The sequence below is a fragment of the Rhodnius prolixus genome, unplaced genomic scaffold (assembly GCF_049639745.1).
Source record: "Rhodnius prolixus isolate KJV_2025 unplaced genomic scaffold, Rpr scaffold_6, whole genome shotgun sequence".
Lineage (NCBI taxonomy): Eukaryota > Metazoa > Arthropoda > Insecta > Hemiptera > Reduviidae > Rhodnius > Rhodnius prolixus.
Genome location: NW_027411634.1, coordinates 11,958,913 through 11,976,652, shown reverse-complemented (window position 1 = coordinate 11,976,652; position 17,740 = coordinate 11,958,913). Strand labels below are relative to the sequence as shown.

At 29.2% G+C, this 17,740-nt stretch overlaps 4 protein-coding genes across 5 annotated transcripts; 3 read left to right on the top strand and 1 right to left on the bottom strand.

The window, feature by feature from the left end:
- Positions 1–2,721: 2,721 nt before the first annotated feature.
- LOC141461226 (dynein regulatory complex subunit 4-like) lies at positions 2,722–7,013 on the bottom strand. 2 transcript variants are annotated; one of them, XM_074142027.1, is made up of 10 exons: positions 6,881–7,013; positions 6,557–6,795; positions 5,643–5,760; positions 5,413–5,556; positions 4,879–5,139; positions 4,093–4,260; positions 3,919–4,005; positions 3,513–3,722; positions 3,199–3,433; positions 2,722–2,845 (listed from the first exon to the last, which is right to left on the bottom strand). In XM_074142027.1, the coding sequence occupies exons 1-9, from the start codon at positions 6,881–6,883 to the stop codon at positions 3,233–3,235; spliced, it is 1,431 nt and encodes a 476-aa protein (XP_073998128.1). In that variant the 5' UTR covers positions 6,884–7,013; the 3' UTR covers positions 2,722–2,845; positions 3,199–3,232. The 2 variants fall into 2 exon arrangements, with proteins under 2 accessions (XP_073998128.1, XP_073998127.1); XM_074142026.1 differs by lacking the exon at positions 2,722–2,845 and having other exon boundaries at positions 3,099–3,433.
- A 279-nt stretch (positions 7,014–7,292) lies between these two features.
- Positions 7,293–11,109, top strand: LOC141461228 (PRADC1-like protein). Its single transcript, XM_074142029.1, has 5 exons — positions 7,293–7,478; positions 9,987–10,123; positions 10,209–10,324; positions 10,409–10,573; positions 10,650–11,109. Exons 1-5 carry the CDS (start codon positions 7,406–7,408, stop codon positions 10,768–10,770), a joined length of 612 nt encoding a protein of 203 aa, XP_073998130.1. The 5' UTR covers positions 7,293–7,405; the 3' UTR covers positions 10,771–11,109.
- On the top strand, positions 7,530–9,643 carry LOC141461225 (spindle assembly abnormal protein 6 homolog). Its single transcript, XM_074142025.1, has one exon. It carries the CDS (start codon positions 7,665–7,667, stop codon positions 9,537–9,539), a length of 1,875 nt encoding a protein of 624 aa, XP_073998126.1. The 5' UTR covers positions 7,530–7,664; the 3' UTR covers positions 9,540–9,643.
- Positions 11,110–12,535: 1,426 nt separating the features above from the next.
- LOC141461227 (solute carrier family 25 member 44) lies at positions 12,536–17,051 on the top strand. The gene is made up of 5 exons (XM_074142028.1): positions 12,536–12,912; positions 13,310–13,593; positions 14,077–14,263; positions 14,338–14,465; positions 15,992–17,051. The coding sequence occupies exons 1-5, from the start codon at positions 12,726–12,728 to the stop codon at positions 16,181–16,183; spliced, it is 978 nt and encodes a 325-aa protein (XP_073998129.1). The 5' UTR covers positions 12,536–12,725; the 3' UTR covers positions 16,184–17,051.
- The last annotated feature ends 689 nt before the right edge of the window (positions 17,052–17,740 follow it).

Below are 17,740 nucleotides of genomic sequence, written 5' to 3'. Positions count from 1 at the left end.
CGTGTAATAGCCGATCAGTCTTTTTTCAGTTTCTATAAAAGTTAATCATTTAAATAGGTTAGTTAATTATCTAAATACTGACATTATTTTTTAAATTAATGTCTTTTTTATTTAAATATAAGAACAAGAAGATATTTTTTTTAAATAGATTGAATCGTTTAATTTGGTTCTCCAATAAAGAATTTCTATGGTTGCAAAAACATCCACCAGGTGCCACTACCTACCAGACAACTCAGAGCAGTTTAACCGTCACCATCAACAACAAAGTACATTAGTTCTTTATTTGAACCACTTTTCCAAAATGATTTATTTTTAAAGCTCTATACTGCAGAAAACTTTCATTCATTATGCTTTTTCATGAAATTTTGTTTCTTTCACCTACCAAGGTAATAAACAACCTTTCGACCTAGCTATTTAATTCCTTCATTCAATATGCTGGACATCCACGATATGTGGCATATTTAATTATTATTTTTGATTTTCCTCAAACATTCTACAGAAATATGAGTATAGTAAGAGGTCTTACAAATAAAAAATAATAAGAGTTAAATCAATTAAAACAAATTAGACAGAGTATATTGGCACCTCATTTTTAAATAACATTCTATAATTTCATAGAAGCTTTAAACAAATCTGAAGGCAAATCAGGCTCCTGTTATTACAGAGTAAAATTTGGATGTTATTACAATAAAACAACATAAATTGGCTAAATGCAAAACTTGCTTCATTATTTAACTCCAAAATCTTTTTCTTCGTGAGATGTGCATTGTGATAGGCAGTTCATTGAAGATTATATTTGTCTCTGCAATTGAATCAACCTTTCTTTTATATTTTTTGTGTTCTAATTTACTTATGTATCATTGAGGACACAGGAGTTTATTAAATAAGTTTAGTTAGTCATCATTATAAGCCTGGCAAAATCAATACTTTATTCCGAGACTAACATCTGAATATGACCTTTTATTAATTCATCATTAACTTTAATGAGATAATCAATACAGCGACGTCCAACCAAAAGCGTAAATTATTCTAAAAGAATGCTTGGGGAATTCTTTAAAGCAAACAAGGACAAATTGCGCAACAGTAAAGATTTAAAACTTTTTATTATGATTTGATTGGAAAAAAAATTATTTTTGGGATTTCTAGAGAATCTGTGAAAAATGAGGTGCCTTGAGGATACATCAGGGACCAAAACTTTGTGCGACTTTTCTTATAAACTGAAAAATAAATATCTTTCACGAAAGCATACTCTAAATTATACTAGTGTCATGGGGATGAGGCCCTCCAAGATATTTCTGGAAAGGCCTGTTAAATGCCGTTCAACTTACCTCCTTGGCAGAACGTATATCAAGCTGAGAAAGATTACTGACCTAGTTACAAAGTATTGCCTCCTGAGGAAGCATCTCCAAAGGATAGAACTAGCTGTGGAACTTCTGAGTAGAAAGCGTAGTTCAAAAGGACGAATTCCATTCTATCTCCTTGAATAATGTGCTAAAGATTCCTAACGTTTGGCACCTGCAGAGGCAATGGGTTGAAGAGGTTCTTGAATGTTTTACAACTGTTGTTCACTGCTTTTCGTGGAGCATAGTGAATATATGTGTGGCCTAAAATGCATATTTCACTTCCTTATCGTCCAGATTCCCGATTAGATTTCTTTCAAAAATTTTTAGTAGGTACAGGTTGCTGCAAACCTTATTTAGATAAGTAAATATATTGTTTACATATTTTCTTGTTATTATTGTATAATATGACACAATACCACAAAATAATTGTTGTATATAATTTTATTTATATCTTTATTCTAAAGCAATGAACAATAATAATTTAATATGTTTTTTTATTCAATACACTTAAAGTTTATGCTAATTATATGAAAAAATAAAAATATTTATTTCGATTACGTTAAAATAATTTTGGTTTAGTTTAAACTACAATCAGTCTTTCAAAATTACTAATTCTTTTATAAGGTAATGGAGGAAACATTACATTATGTAATGCATTTTATTATCACTCTTTTTGGGGGTGAATACAAAAAATTATAAATCAACCTTTTTTTATTTCTAAATTAAATGTGAGGTTTTTAAACCTATGAGTGACTTAAAATTCTAAAATAAAACCAACAAACAGAGAGTGTGCCAGTTTAACATATTTTAATTATTAAGTCCTTGTGGAAACTAATCACTACTGTTAGAAATGACATAAACAAATTAGATAAAACAAAACGTATCCTTTAAAAACAAATAAAAAAAAGATATTTGCTATGCAAGTAAATCTGCTTCATAACATCAACATTCGTTGAAAATTTAGAAATTCATTAATCTCATTCACGTCTAAATAACCTCTATTGAAACTCATACGGAAAAATAAATACATAATTTAACTTCACAATCTGATGTCATTGGATGCCGGCCTCTATCAAGTTCACTTGTTACAGACCAATACTGTGAGCAGTTAAAGATCCAAAAAGCCCTCATATAAAGTAATTGGTTAATGTGCAAACAAGACCACCAAAACAATTAATAAACAATAAGATCCAAGAAGCAGAAAATCTAGGGCCAACACTTAATATCTTTTTATCTTCCTTCTTGAAAATTGAAGGCTACTCATAAATAAACGAATCTTATTGAAATTATGTTGTGCAATCTGAAGTCAGCTTATAAGGGCTGAAGAAAATAAGTCAAAACTCATTCTTCTGAATCATCCTTCAATCTTCTTTTAAAGTGTAAAACGATTTTTCAATTACGATTCTTCAATGAAACATGAAGTTTATTTTTAGATTCTTGTAAGTAAAAGTCATTTTGATTTAATGCTCTCAGTTGAAGTAATCACCATTAGTTCTGTAACTCTAATCGATAATAACTTAAATAATAATTTGTACAACAAAATCAACACAATTACAGAGTTATTAAAAAAAAAAGTTCATTATTTTATAAAATTAAAAGATATGCTTTCGAGTACCAAACAGTAAGGACAGAAGACATAATCTTTAATCTTAATAATGTAAAACAAATTATAATAATAAATGAATAAATTAAAAATTGTGACTGAATTTAAAAAAATCTTCTCACCTTTGAATTCATGAATCCATCACCAAATAATGTGAACAATATTCCGCGATTAAAAAATTATTTTAAAACAAAAAAGAAAGCCGATCTACTTTAAAAAGATACGAAAACAATTTCTTTAAACATCCTTTACCTAGCTTCAACGGAGCACAATATTACCCATTTTTTTAATCAGCACCTTGTAAATAATCTGATATAATTTGTTTAAGCAAAGGTTTAAAGTGTGTATAGCGAATTTCTTCTGAAGGTATTTTATATTCCTTAGCTATGGATAAAAAATTATCAAGCATATCATCATGTGCTTTTACCACACGTCCAAGTTCTAATTGAAGTATCTCAATTTTCTTAGCTCTTCTAGACATGGCTTGCTAAAATTAAAACAATTAAATTTAAAAAAAGAAAATAATGCCCTTCATTTAGTAATCATTTTATTCCCCTAGTTCTAACCTGCATTTTAGAATTAGCTTCATTAACTGCATTTGGATCTAAATTTGCTTTACATATTAATTGAGCTAACATTATTTCTTTCTTTTCAAATTCATCTTCTAAAAATATAATTCTCTTTTCTAATGTTCTGATTTCTATAGCACTTTGTTTTTGAAGTTCCATTATTAAGGTTGTATAATGTGTTTTCAATTCGTTCATTTCAAATTCCATCTATATTTTGATTATTAAGTACATTTGAATTAAAAATAATTATATATAAACTATATACAAAGAATGAGTAACAGATAAATTGTTGTGTTTTTGTTGAGTGAGTGATGTGGATAAACAATAAGTTTATTTGAGCAGTTGTCTGTAAATTTATAAATAACTAGATCACTGTTTAAATTACGATAAATTTAAAAATTACTTTTTCAATTCCAGATTCAAGAAAATCTCTTTCAATAACAACTTTATCCATTTCTTTTGTAATAGCTGAATATCGTTTATGCATTTCCTGCGCCATATAAATAATGGTAAAAATTAAAAATAAACTTTTCACTTTGTAAAAACAGGTTAATAAAATATAAAAAAAAAATTTTACCATCAAAGAAGATTTGTTTTTTTTGTTCAATGAAGCTTCTTTCTCTAATTCAAGTACTTTTTTGTTTGCTTCTTCTAAAGGTTTTGAAAGGGTTTTGTTTTCTGATTTCAGTCTAACTACTAATTTCTGGACTTCTTCATTCTCTGCCTTTAATGAAACTAGTTCATCCTATAAAAAGAATTTTTTTAAGCATGTATTATTGAGAAAATGCATAATATCGGAGTAGTCCGATTCTTTACTTTCAAGTATGAATAAGTTTCTTGCCAGATTGCGATAGAAGCATATTCACAGTTTCAGTTTCATACATTTGATGGGCTTTCTTGAAAGTAATTCCCTTTCAATATTTTATAAATAACCTTACAATATATATGAATAAATTTTATAATTATTGTATAAACTAATTGCAAATCTTTGAAAAATGTAGACTTCTTTTATAAGAGTACTTTGTTATTCTAAAAATATACATAGAAATTTTTCCTCCATCTTTAGGCAATCACTTATTAAAGTGATTATTAATAAATATTAATATATAGAAACATTAGAGATATATTTGTTTCTAACATATCTTTAGCCCCTTGGGCTTGGGTTAATATTTGTACTTGCGTTAGTTTTTAATTCAACTATCTTAAGGATACCAAGTTATTGAAACATTTACAGAACAAATATTTACCTGCTCGGAAGAAACCCATAATTTTGTTCTCTATAGTAACTGAGAAACTTGGCATATGAAACTATATTGGTATTCTTAAATTTAATTTTTCACTGATTAATTATTTTAAACTGTACCTTTAATGCAGATATTACAGCTAAATTATTATCAATAACATCTGTATAATAGGTTTTCAAATCTCTTATAGCTTTCTTTTGAGTTTCACTGAGATTATTTATTACTTTATTTTTTCTCTCTTCTATTTCACTTATCTCCATTCTATTTTTCAAATCAAAATGTTCTCTAATTTTTTCCAGTCTTTTTTCTGCCTTAATTACCATCTCTTTTATCTTGAACATAAATTCTTCTCTAATTCCATAAATTTCTTCACTATGTTTCTGTAAATAAAAACCCAACTTATATTTATTATAAAATAATATCTTTGTTATTGAAGTTATTTATATTAAAAATAATTTAGAGGGGAAGCTTTGTAACCCTTTGTACCATTAATTTAGAATATTTTGCATTATAAACATTAAATAAAGAAGAGGAAATCAGAAAAATAATAGGAACAGATATCTTTTTCAACGTTGGTTAATCAAAAATTGTTTTTAAAACAAAAAATCTTACTCCTGAAATGTAATTATATTCATTAAAATAAAATAACTTACTGCTGTAATTTCTCTAAGTTTTTCTTCATAATCCAGTTTTTCAGAAATTATTTGCTTTTTTAATTCTTCTTTTTCTTCTATTAAAATGGATTCTTGTTTTTGATAACCTTCTTGAGCAATTTTTAAAGAAACCATATTTTCAGCCTGAAGCAACATTGTTCTTTAAATTTTACTTTTTTAAGTGAAAAATATAACTTAAAAATAGTAAACCGATTGTACTCCATACTTACCTTCACTTCTGTCAAATGACTCTGGTGCTCATACATGAGGTGTTTAACTTTCTCATTGTACACTTTCAATTCTCCTTGATGTCTCTCATCAGCTTCTTCCAAGGATCGGTCTTTGTTTCTTTAAATTAAAAAAAAAAGTAATGATAAATAAATTTATATTAATATTATTTGATTTGGATATGCAGACAAATGTTCAACAAAGTTCTAGAATAATCTTTCTAAGCCTTTCAAAAAGATAAACAAAATAATTAAACACCAAATCTAGAAACAAACTACATCTTTTAGAAATAATTTTTTTACTGAATTCAGCAATTTATTTTTAAACAGTTCTTTTAAAAAAATGGGCCAGGCTATCACATAACTTTCTGTTAATACAAGTCTCAAAGTTCTAACTTATTTTGCTATAAATATTGCAACAAACTACGAGTTTCAAAAATGCATTAAATGTTAATACTTGAAGTTAGAACCTTGAAACTTGTATTAACAAATTCAATTGCGATCACCATTGATTTTCACTGATTTTTTTTTTTTTAATTTTACGAATTCATTTGGTTTAATGAAATTAAGAGTGCCGTTTAATAAAATGTTGATGTATTCTTGTTTTAAAAAACAAATTTTGTTTTGAGAACAATTTTAAGTAAAATAGATACAGCCTCAAAGATTTATCTATTAGCTTTTCACTTTGAAGTATCTAGAATTGGCCAATTTAATCATGCGTTCATACATTGGAAATCGTTTTTGTTATTTAATACCTTCGAGAATATTAATTTAAATAATGAATCGAAAAGAGGAGTTATTGAGCAGAAGGAAACTTTCGCTCTTGAAATAGAATGGTTGAAAACTTAAAAATAAATCTAACTTTGGTATACTTATAGTTCCATTGTGTAAAGACTAATTTATGAAAGGATGTGCACCTTAGCTCAGCTTTGTTCTCTTCCTGTTGCTGTCTCGTGATTTCCCAAAACGTTCTTAATTTATCTCTTTCTAATTGAAAAAAATTTCTTTCCTCTCTCTCTCTTTCTAATTCTTCTCTTATTCTCAAAGCATATTTTTCTAAATGTTCTCGAGGCATATCGGACATGGGTACTCCATCTATAATACCTCCTGAACCTCGACCTCCCTTACTGGTTCTGCCTGCTTTTTTCTTAGGACCCTATCAATAAAGGAAGCAATATTAGTTACAATCTTGTAAGGATAAAAAGGAGATGAAAATTTGAAAGATTTTATCTCATGATTACCATTAAGTTAGTTATTTAAAAAGTTCAAAATATTCTTTTGATGGTTGTTTACTTATCTCTTCGGTGATTTCAGACTGCATCCTAGAAAAAAAATAATTTAGAGTTAAAAAAAAAAAATTGTTGTAATTACTGTTTGGATAAGTATTTAATGAAATTATAGCTTCAAAAATACTTGTAACAAATTATTTTAACTATGCTTTAAAAAAATGGATATTTCTTAACGAATTTACTTATTGGTATTTTCTAAAAAAGTAAAACACGTATTTATATATATACACATAATTTTTTAAAATAGAACCTATAACGTTTGTTCCAGTAATTAAGTAATTCAATGAGTGAAACGTTAAATTTGAAAACTAAGTATTTAAAAATTGCGCTTTTTGTCTAAGGGCGCTATTTACGAATACAACTGTCGGAGGGGAACGTTACTTTCATTGCTTAACCAAACTTGGGAGGTCCAGTGCAGTTCCAGTGCATCTAAGATAGTGTTAATATGTTCTGGGACATTAAATTGGAAAATACCCAATGGAGTGTTCTTTTTATGTTTTCGAATGTGCATTAATTATTTTTGTTAATTCGCTTTGTGTAAATCTATTCGGTAAGTTAATAAGTCATAGGTTAGGACAGTGAATCAGGTAATATCCGCTCTTTTCTTTAAAGTAAAAAGTATTTAAAATGTAACGTTCCCTTTAAATAATTTGTATAGGTAAATTAATATTTATTTATTATATTCGAATTGAAAAGCTTTTTTGAGAACGCTGTTCTACAAAAGTGCCGTGTAACAATGTATCAGAATTTTGAAGAATTAAATACTCCGGAGCCCCTTTATAGTAAAATTCAACGTTTTTATATCAAGAATTCATCTTCTGAAGAAAAACAGAGAGATTTAAGAATAACTGTTGATATGCAAACAGCATTAAGTAAGGTTTCAAAACAGTTACTCAATGTTTGTATCTCGGATGATGAAGATCCTTATTTTTATTACTCCCTCGTATTAACAAATGATGATTATCAAAGACTAAAAAATCTACAAGGATTATTAGTGGATTTTGATAATTTCCCATCTCAAGTTATAAGACTTCTGGAGCAATGTAAACTAAATGAATCCCATGATTCCAAGTATCTTCTTCTTCTTGAAGAAGAACAGCAAGGTGATATTAAAAGGACATTTTTGAAAATAGTAGAAACAAATAATTTCAAACACCTTTGCCATTTGATACTTCAAATTGAATTAGGTAATGATAATGATATAAAGAAGGTAATGCTTAAAAAAATTAAATCTTTAAAAGATCAGAATAGCAGAGCAGAAAAACTAGTTGCTAGTTTAGAAAATCAACTTCGCAATAAAACAATGCTTCTTGAATCAACCCAAAGTGAACTGGCACTTGTACACCAGCAGTGGAAAGAAGATAGGATATCATTTAAAGCTGAAAGCACCAGAGAAATTTCAGAAGAAACAGAAAAACTTAGAAAAATACAATTGGATTGGCAGATTAAATCACAGAGAGAGAAATCAGAATTGGAAGAAAAATTCACAAACTTAATAAAGGAAAAGGAATCAGAGATATCCAGGCTTCGGGTGGAGAATCAAATTCTTTTGGAAAAAAGGACAAATGCAAATGTTACTATCACGGATCAGGCTAGAAGAATTGATAATTTAGAAAAAGATTTAGCAAATTCTAGAGCAGAACTATCGACAGTACACAAGCAAAATATTAGACTTGAAGCTGATTACCATGAAAAAGATAAGTGCTTTAATAATCTTAAAACCAGACTTGCGGTTGCTGAGCAAGAATCAAAAGATAAAAGTATTTTAACAAACAAATTACAAGAACTTTTGAACAATGCCAATGATCAGAAAGCAAGATTAGAAGATATTATTAGCGAAAAGGAGAAAAATATTCAAAGAAAACAGTTAACTATTCAAAACGTCTCTGATGAATTGATTAAGGCTAATGAAATTATAACCAAACTTCAAAAAGAAATGGGAGTGGTAAGTTCTAAGCTTAGTGTTCGAACTAGTATTGCTTTAGAACAAGAAAAGGTAGTGGAAGAGCATACTAAAACCATAGCAAAATTGGAAAAAGAAAAAGCATTACTTGAAAAGAAAATTACTGCTCTAGTTGGGACTGAACAAACGCTTAAAGCAACAGTAAATGAATTGAAGGAATTGGTAGAAGCTAAAGATAAAAAAATAAAAGACAACGAAAGAGTTATAGATTGGTTGAATCGTCGGCTTAGTGAGCAGAACAAAGTCGTTCGTGAGACCACTCATCCCATCCAAGGAGGTATCTCAGCTTCATCAACGCCATATGGGCAGTTTAGAGCTTGTGAGTCATCAGCTGCCAGAGTACCATTTTCAATTATGAATCCAGGCATAAGTAGTATTCAGCGACTGGAACAGATACAAAACCTTCCTGTAGTTGAAGAACAACCCAGTGAAAATACACCGGTTACTCCAGTTGTACCAGTGGATGGTAGCGGGGATGGGATACTTAAAACAGCCAAGTGTACAGTCACACAAAACAAATCACCTCAAGAAAATTCTAAAATGAGTCAGCCAAAGAAACCGGTGACTAAAAAAAGTGCTGGAATTGGTTTTAGAAGGGTCTCTCCTACACAAACCACCCCGGTCCCTTCATCTTATTTTTTAAAGTAAAAACAAAGCAAAAAAATCATTTCAAAATTATAAATATTTGTATGTAATTGATTAATATATTTTGTACACGTGTCTCAAATACAATTTTTTGTTTGATTTTTTAATTTACTTTTCGTGGAATGCATTCCTAAATCACTAAATCACTAGAAGAACTGAAAATATCCTTTCTTTCACCTAAAGAAGAGTGGAAATTTTCATTTTTTATTTCTAATAAAAGTCAGTGTTAGAATTATAATAGAAGAGTAGATTAGTAATCTTGAAATAAGTTTTAAAATAATAAGCTTTTATTAGAAAATTTAGTTGAAAAGTTGTACAGAGCATTTTCATTTTTTGCATTGTCATTTTGATGGACTTTTTGGTTAATAGAAATTAGCAAAATATAGAAATGAAATTGTTTTGAACCATATTAAATCCAAGGTAAGATAACAAATGAATTAAAACTTTTAGGATGTTCTGGTCAAAAAATTGATGGTGCAAATAATCTTGAAATAATTGGAAAAGATATTTTCTTTGAAATAGTAAAACCAGAAAATTTAAGGTACACTTACAGAACCAGGCCTGCAAAAAATTTTGGTACACAGTTTGTAAGTAATTAACAATAAATTATGTTTAATATATCCATCACGAAATCTTTCAAGGAATCAGTTTACTTTTTTTTAATTATTTCAGAATAATGGATTCTTAGCGAAGAACATAAAATTGGTGCCTATTGATCCGCCTAATGGCTGCTCATGGCCTAATAATGCTTATGAAATTTCTGGTAACATTGCATTCGTTGAGAGAGGGTAAGTTTGATGAATTAGCAAACCTTGACTATTTCCTTGTAAAAAGTAGCATCATATTGTAATCATTTTAATTACAATCTTTAGGGAATGTTCATTTTTAAGCAAAACTTTACGAGCAGAAAAAGCTGGGGCGAAAGCTGTTATTATTTCTGACAATATACCAAGTGATGAATTTTACACTGAAATGATAGATGATTTGACCGGTAGGGAAGTTAATATTCCTGCCACATTCCTTCTTGGAAAAAATGGGTTCGTAGTAATGCTTGAATAATTTGTTTTTCTACCTAAATTTAAATAAAAAATATATGTTGTAATTTTGTTTCAGTCAAGTAATAAGGAATACACTTAGAGAACTAAAAATGGATTATGCAATAATAAACATCCCAGTTAACGTTACCTTTGTGCCTTTGCCAGAATGGAAACAACCTCCTTGGCTTACTTGGTGAAAGATACGACATATGCAAAAAAATTCAGCATTATATCGGTTAATATTTGTACGATTAAAAGAATTAGTCACACAACTTGATTGTTTGGATTTCATTGCACTTTTTTATTATGATTGTCAATTTAATAATAACATGCAATCGGCATTCTTATTACTGGATACGGTTATATGTTCTGGTGTGAGTTTTAGGTTTTAGAAGTAAATCTTCACATAAAAAGTGATTCCGAAATCAAAACTTCAGTGTGACTATGTGTCAAAAGAGTTTTTGTAAATTGTGATAAATTAAAATATTCGATTGATTGGTAATTTTTATTTGTAAATAAATTCGTTTTTAATGGTTTTTATTCTTTCACTAAATTTAGTTAGGTGTGATCTAATGTAGGCATTCAGTTAATTAAAACTGAATTGTTTTTATGAGACAAAAAAACTGTTCTCGTCAAATGGAAAACTACAGATCAACTTTTGCATGAGATGATTGATTGCAATTTCATCCCTGTAGAATTGAATCTGCTTAGACAAACTTTTCATAGTGTCTTATCATCATTTCCTTTTCTTCTGATCGCCATGGTACTTTGACCTTCAGGAATCAAAGGTACATGATCTAAAATTAAGGTGAGTTAGCATATTTCAGCAGCTCTTAAGCATTAGCTTTTGAGTAAAGCGAACATGAGATGCCTAAGCAATAGGGAAAATTCTAAAGCCTCTGATCCGTTCCAACCAATGACCCCCACATTCTAAAAAAAAAAAAGCTGCTTTGTTGCTGAGTGACTTCTAGGCTTGAGAAGAAAGAATACCTTTTTTGAGTTACACAAAATGTTATTAATAGCTTGAATAAAATTGACTGAACATTTTACCTCGAAGAAGCGACTGACTGAGTGAGAGAATTGCTATAATTCTGGAATCAGCTATGCTCTCCAAGTTCCAAGCTCCTGAAACCTGAATTATGTTTTAAGGGAATAAAGAAGTACTTGTTTTCTGTTGAAGTATTATGTACAAATGCTCACCATTGTGCAGAATAAAATAAATATTTACAATTCATACGCATAATTTAATATCAATGAAAGAACCAATTTGAAAAGAATAAGTGAATAAAGATATTTTTATTTCTTGCTCATTTGAACAATTAGATTGAAGCTTAAAGAAGAATCTCGTCAGCAAATAAAATATTCTTTTATATGATTGCACAAATCCTAAGTCTTTATATCAAAGTGTGGCTCTAACTTCATTCATAATATATACATACATGCAATTTTCTGGTTAACTTATTGTTCTGTATTACAATATTGTACAATTATAACAGACATGTTCGTGACCAAAATTAAAAAAAAACCTCTGACCCGTTAAATAAATGAAGGGTGCAAGGAAAGGACCTCGTTTGTTGTACCTTTTTGAACTGAAGGAAATAGCTAGGAAGAATCTTTAAAATAAGAAAAATGGAGGTGGTGATGAAGAAATTAGAGGAGAAAGAGAACTATAAAGAGGAACTGGTGGCAAGAATTAAGATAGAATCCAGGGGGTGGGGAAGCTTCATTGAAACCTGAGTACAACTTATGAAATATGAAGAGAAGATAAGGCTCCAAGGGAGACGGCACCATGGTTTAACGGTGTACATAAGGATTTGAGATGAGGAGGAAAAAGGAGGTTCACCTTTAAAATAGGAATGGTCTAAAAGCTCGTAGCAAGTAAGTAATAGTGTCGAATTTAAATTTGCCGCTATTCAATTTATTCAAAAAAACATATGATGTGTTTATCAGCTGTGACAGTCAATATGAACAGTAAAAGAGAAAGCAGTCATACGCTTGTGGCTTTTAAGAGGAATTTGATGGACTTAACTTAGTATACGTTATTTATATTTTATTTTCCAGGTCAGCAGTTTATTTTTTTTTATATTTTATTTGTTTGAAATGATAGGAGTGAATTTCAAGTGGGGTATACAGAAAACCTCAGGCAGACGGGATGGCTACTATAGATGCAAACACTCAGGAAACAGAGTATTTAAGAACTATAGAATGGGAAATGATGGACAAATGGAAATTCTTTCCCCTTAGCATGCTTAGTTCATTTTCGGTACGATGCAGTTTATATCCATTGACTTTAATCAAAACAAGATTACAGATACAAAAACATGACAGCATGTACAGTGGTGAGTACGAAGTTAATTATGTTATGATTTTTTATTTATTATAATCTGATGAAAATACGTATTAAAGGAGTAATAAGTTTTCCACTGGGGCAGTTGACCAATGTATTTTTCTCTAAATTCCACACAATCATTTCTGATGAGAGTGCAGTTTATTTGCAATTGGTTAAGCAAATAATTAGGCCAATTTTTGGAGGAAATGAATTATGGTTCTTGTTCATTTTAATTTATTAATTTTTTTTTATAAATACTGATTTTTTCTGGAAGGGCGGGTATATGCAAACACATTAAATTCACATAAGAATCTTCCAGACATGATTTGTTGTATAGTGATTGTCTAATTTGCTTCTATTTCATTTTTTGCATGATTTAATATTGTAAAACGTTTGTACATTTTTAGGTCTGCTGGATGCAGGAAATAAAATTTATAGAGCAGAAGGTCTTAGTGGGCTCTATCGTGGATTTTGGATCAGTTCGATTCAGATCTTTTCAGGAGTTTGCTATATTGCAACATATGAAACTTCTAGACATGTGCTTAAACAGTACGATGTTTCTTCGAGTGTTAAAACTCTAATTAGTGGAAGCGCTGCGTCGCTGGTTGGACAAACTATTATAGTACCTTTTGATGTGATATCACAACACCTTATGTTTTTAGGACTTGCTGATTATAGAAATGGAGGCAAGGTTAGAGGTTTAAAATTTGAAATAAGTTTTATAATTTAACAATTAGTAGCTAAATTGGCATGTACGAGCGATTAAGAGCAATAACTTTCTTGTATTTTATGACCAAATATATTTAAGTGTAAACTTTGGTGATGCAATGTCTTTAATTATGAACATATTTTATCAAATTTAAAATAATTTTTGTACTTTCTCAAGTATTTAAAAGTATTTTTTAATGCCAGAATGTTATGGTTAGAGGTCAGGCTCATTTAGCCTATCATCTGTCATTAAGCAGTTAGTTGTTAATGGATATGAATTTTGTTTGATTAAAGAATATCTATATTATTTTGATTTTATTTTGATAAAAATGAATTAAATTTCTACTAATTTGCTGTTAATAGTAATATAATAAGCAATTAGTCATCAATAATAAGGCTATATGTCAATAATACAAAATATGTATCAAAATAGTATGATGTCAATAATACAAAATATTTGTTGCAGATGGTTATAAATCCTCTAGGTGTAACCGTCGATCCATCTAGGTCAAAGTTTCGTACTACGATAGATATAGCACAATTAATATATAAAAACGATGGTATTAGGGGATTTTATCGAGGCTATGTTGCTTCAGTTTGCACCTACGTCCCGAACAGCGCACTATGGTGGACATTTTATCACTTTTATCAAGGTATTTTTTTTTTTTTTATTGAACCTAACGTTAAGACGTACATAGTTTTTTTTAATGAAGATATTTGTTGATAGATCAGCTGCATAGAATACTGCCTTCTAGTGCATCTCATCTACTTATACAATGTTTTGCTGGTACTTTAGGTGGTTTTTCCACCACCTTATTAACAAATCCGATGGATACAATACGTGCACGTCTACAGGTAACTCAGTACTTCCTTCTTGAAATATTATTTAATACTTTCTTTATAAATTGATTTGAAAAGCTACTACTTAATTTATTAGAAGTTAGATAATGCGCCGTCTTAAACAGGATACTTACGAATTGTTAAATTTAGGCCTTCTCCAACTCTAATATTGTTTGATATTCTATTTTTCCATGAGCTCCTTTGATTTCACTTCAGTCGTTGTCCGCATCTTATCTTTATAAATATGAGAAAAATTAAATGTTAGAAACATTTCAAGCATTTGTACGGTTTGACAGAAAACGTTCAAAGAATTCAGCCTTACCATCTCTCTTATAAGTTGATTCCGATTTTCAGCTTGCACCAGTACGATAAGATAATCCATTTTTTTCTGATTGAAATTGAATTATATTGCCTTGAAGTCTTTTAGTTTTTTTTTTTGGTTTTCGTCGGTCTGAAAAATTTGATTAGTCTTTATTTGTTTCCCTTCATGAAGCCACTTTCCTAATCGGTAAATATTTGGTTCTGCAAAAAAAACCACTTCCTTTTTTGTTACGATCTTCTTCTTTATTTCTTTGAATAAATTTCGTTTATACGTTGGGACAAAAATATATACACATAAAAATCCTGAGATCAGAGATAGTTCGTAGAGTAAACTTGCCTCGGTCGATAAAAGTAGCAAAATTTCATCTGGAAATCGGAAATGAAGTTCTTCAAAACATCTGCACAGCTATGTATCTTCATCTCCATTTATTCCTTGTGTAAAAATTATAAGCGCTTTATAGAATAGCATTTTTGAAAGGCATTAAATGATGTGATTCTTCTTCATTCTTTCATATTCACTAATGAATCCTGTAAGGATCGTAAGGAAGCAGCAAACGATTGAAAGAAAATATCCATTGTGTTACTTACTATTTGTTAGTAAGAAAATACTAATAACTTTGTTATTTAGTTATTGTTGGATTGTTAACAATATTTCGCAGACTTTATTCCTCCTATTCAATTGCCACAAAAATTTAGCATTGAGTATATGTCGGTTTTTGCTAAAAGGCCGGTATCCCATGGAGACAAAGAGGTATCGAGGCTTTGTTACCTCTTCTAACATTGGAGGTGATTATGCTTTGTCTTAAACTGAAAGCAAGCTACTCCCTGGGTTTGTCGGGAATACCAGCTGTGATCACGTCAGATTGTTTTCGGAGAACATTTATCAATTGATTAAGTAAATTTATAAATAGTTTTAAGAGACTGACCTCTAGTTCAGCATTCTGAAATTCATTGTTGAGCTTTGTTAAGAATTTTAGTTTTGAATTTTTCTTTTTTACAATTCTATCTTATTTAGTTTCATTAGCTAATAGTTTAGTTTATTCGACCATCAAATGTACTTGTAATTAATTTGAAAAACTTTTTTAGATTAGTTTTCGCTTATTAATAATAACCAAAATAGCGGTTAGATGGTTTTATTGTAAAAAATAATGAAAAGATGAATTTATTTGCCAAATATGTTAGTATAAATTATGTACATATATATACGTTTTGCCCTAAAGGTGGAGAGAACAAATTCGTTCTTCAAAACATTAAGAGGTTTGTGGATAGAAGAAGGATTGTGGATGTTTTCCAAAGGATTATCAGCACGTCTTGTACAGTCTGTTTGTTTTAGTTTTTCCATAATACTTGGTTATGAAACGATCAAAAGGATTAGTGTCAAAGAAGAATTTAAAAATAAAGTGAAATGGTGATCTTTTGTAAGAAATTTTTATATATAAATTAATTCTCAATTACTATGGATATATTTCTGAGAGTTAAGAGCCATTTCATTTACTGCTTATATTTATAAGCTTAGTTTGATAAATTAAGTTTAAGTATCGAAACGAGAATCAAACAAACATCTCCAGCATTCCTAAAAACTGCAACATTCTAGCAGTTCTTGAAAAAATGTCTGTAGGAGCTTTACAAAAATTGTTTTCAAAAACCAAGCAATTTTTAGTAATCAAAAAAGGATCGTAATTGTGATACTTTATCTGAAATTTAATCAATCAATGGCGAAGAAATAAAATCGAAATGTAACGTTTTAAAATTATTGTAGAAAATTGAAAAAGAAGCAAGTAACGCTTTTATTTCTAGGAATACAAATTATTTTTAACTTTATTCACTTTTTAGTTGTATTATTTTTAATTATTGCTCAAAAAATAATTATTATCCGAGCACCTTTTTTTTAGTATTAATTTTGGGGATTCAAATTAGATAAAATTATTGAAATTTGTCAATGCAACTTAAAAGGGAAAAGAAAACATTAATTGTGAGCATTAAATTAGGATAATATTTTTAGAGCACCAGTAGTTGGAGATATATGAATGTGAATGTAAATTATTATCATTATGAAATAGATAATTTGTGAATAAATACATACTGTGTGTATGTAAAGGCGTACATTTTGTTGAATAGTCTTGGAAATATATTATTTATATAAATATGTGTATAATGACCATATGGTTTCATTACATACATACATCTTCGGCTCTACAGCCCGGGCCGGGTTTTGGCCTCCCGCAATATAGTTCCATTATTATTATTTTATTATAAGCTCTAATAGTTTCTAGTTTCATAGGCCGAATTCATGCAGAAAATCTAAAAGGTTATTCAAGTTTTATTTATTTATTTTTATTTTTTAGTATAAAAGGCGATCTGATTGAAAAGCCCCATTTTATTGTTTGTTGTCTGTATTTTTGAACAAAGACATGTGGGATAAGCAATCATGAATGATTTTATAATCCTACTGCAGGACTTGTAACTCGAAAAATTCTTATCAAAATATTACAGTTTTTTTATTTGTTCTGTTTTATTATTTGTCCTATTTTGAAAAAAGTAAATTATGATGGAAAAAAACTCATACGATTTATATTGTACATAAATCAACCCAATACAACTTTTGAACCTAATTTTCTAAGAATTTTTGTTATGTATCTAAAGAGAAACATTATTTAAAGCCCTTGGAGATGGAAAATATTTTATAAATTCAATATTTGAATTAATTCAATTGAGCCTCCTCCACTCCTGTCCAACTCGAATCGGCCATTCCTTAAGTCTTGTTTAGTTCTTTTAAAAATCACTATCTGTGAACATCGGCTTTCAAGATATTTTAATGGCTAGACTTTAAGAAAAAAAAAAGTAATGGTTATTACAACTAGTACTAAAGCTTCTCTTCCAATAGGAGCCGTAAATCATTAAAAAACTTGATTGCAGCCTTTTCCGATCTCACCTGGTAAGTAATTTTCTCAAGTAAATTCTTGAGGTTT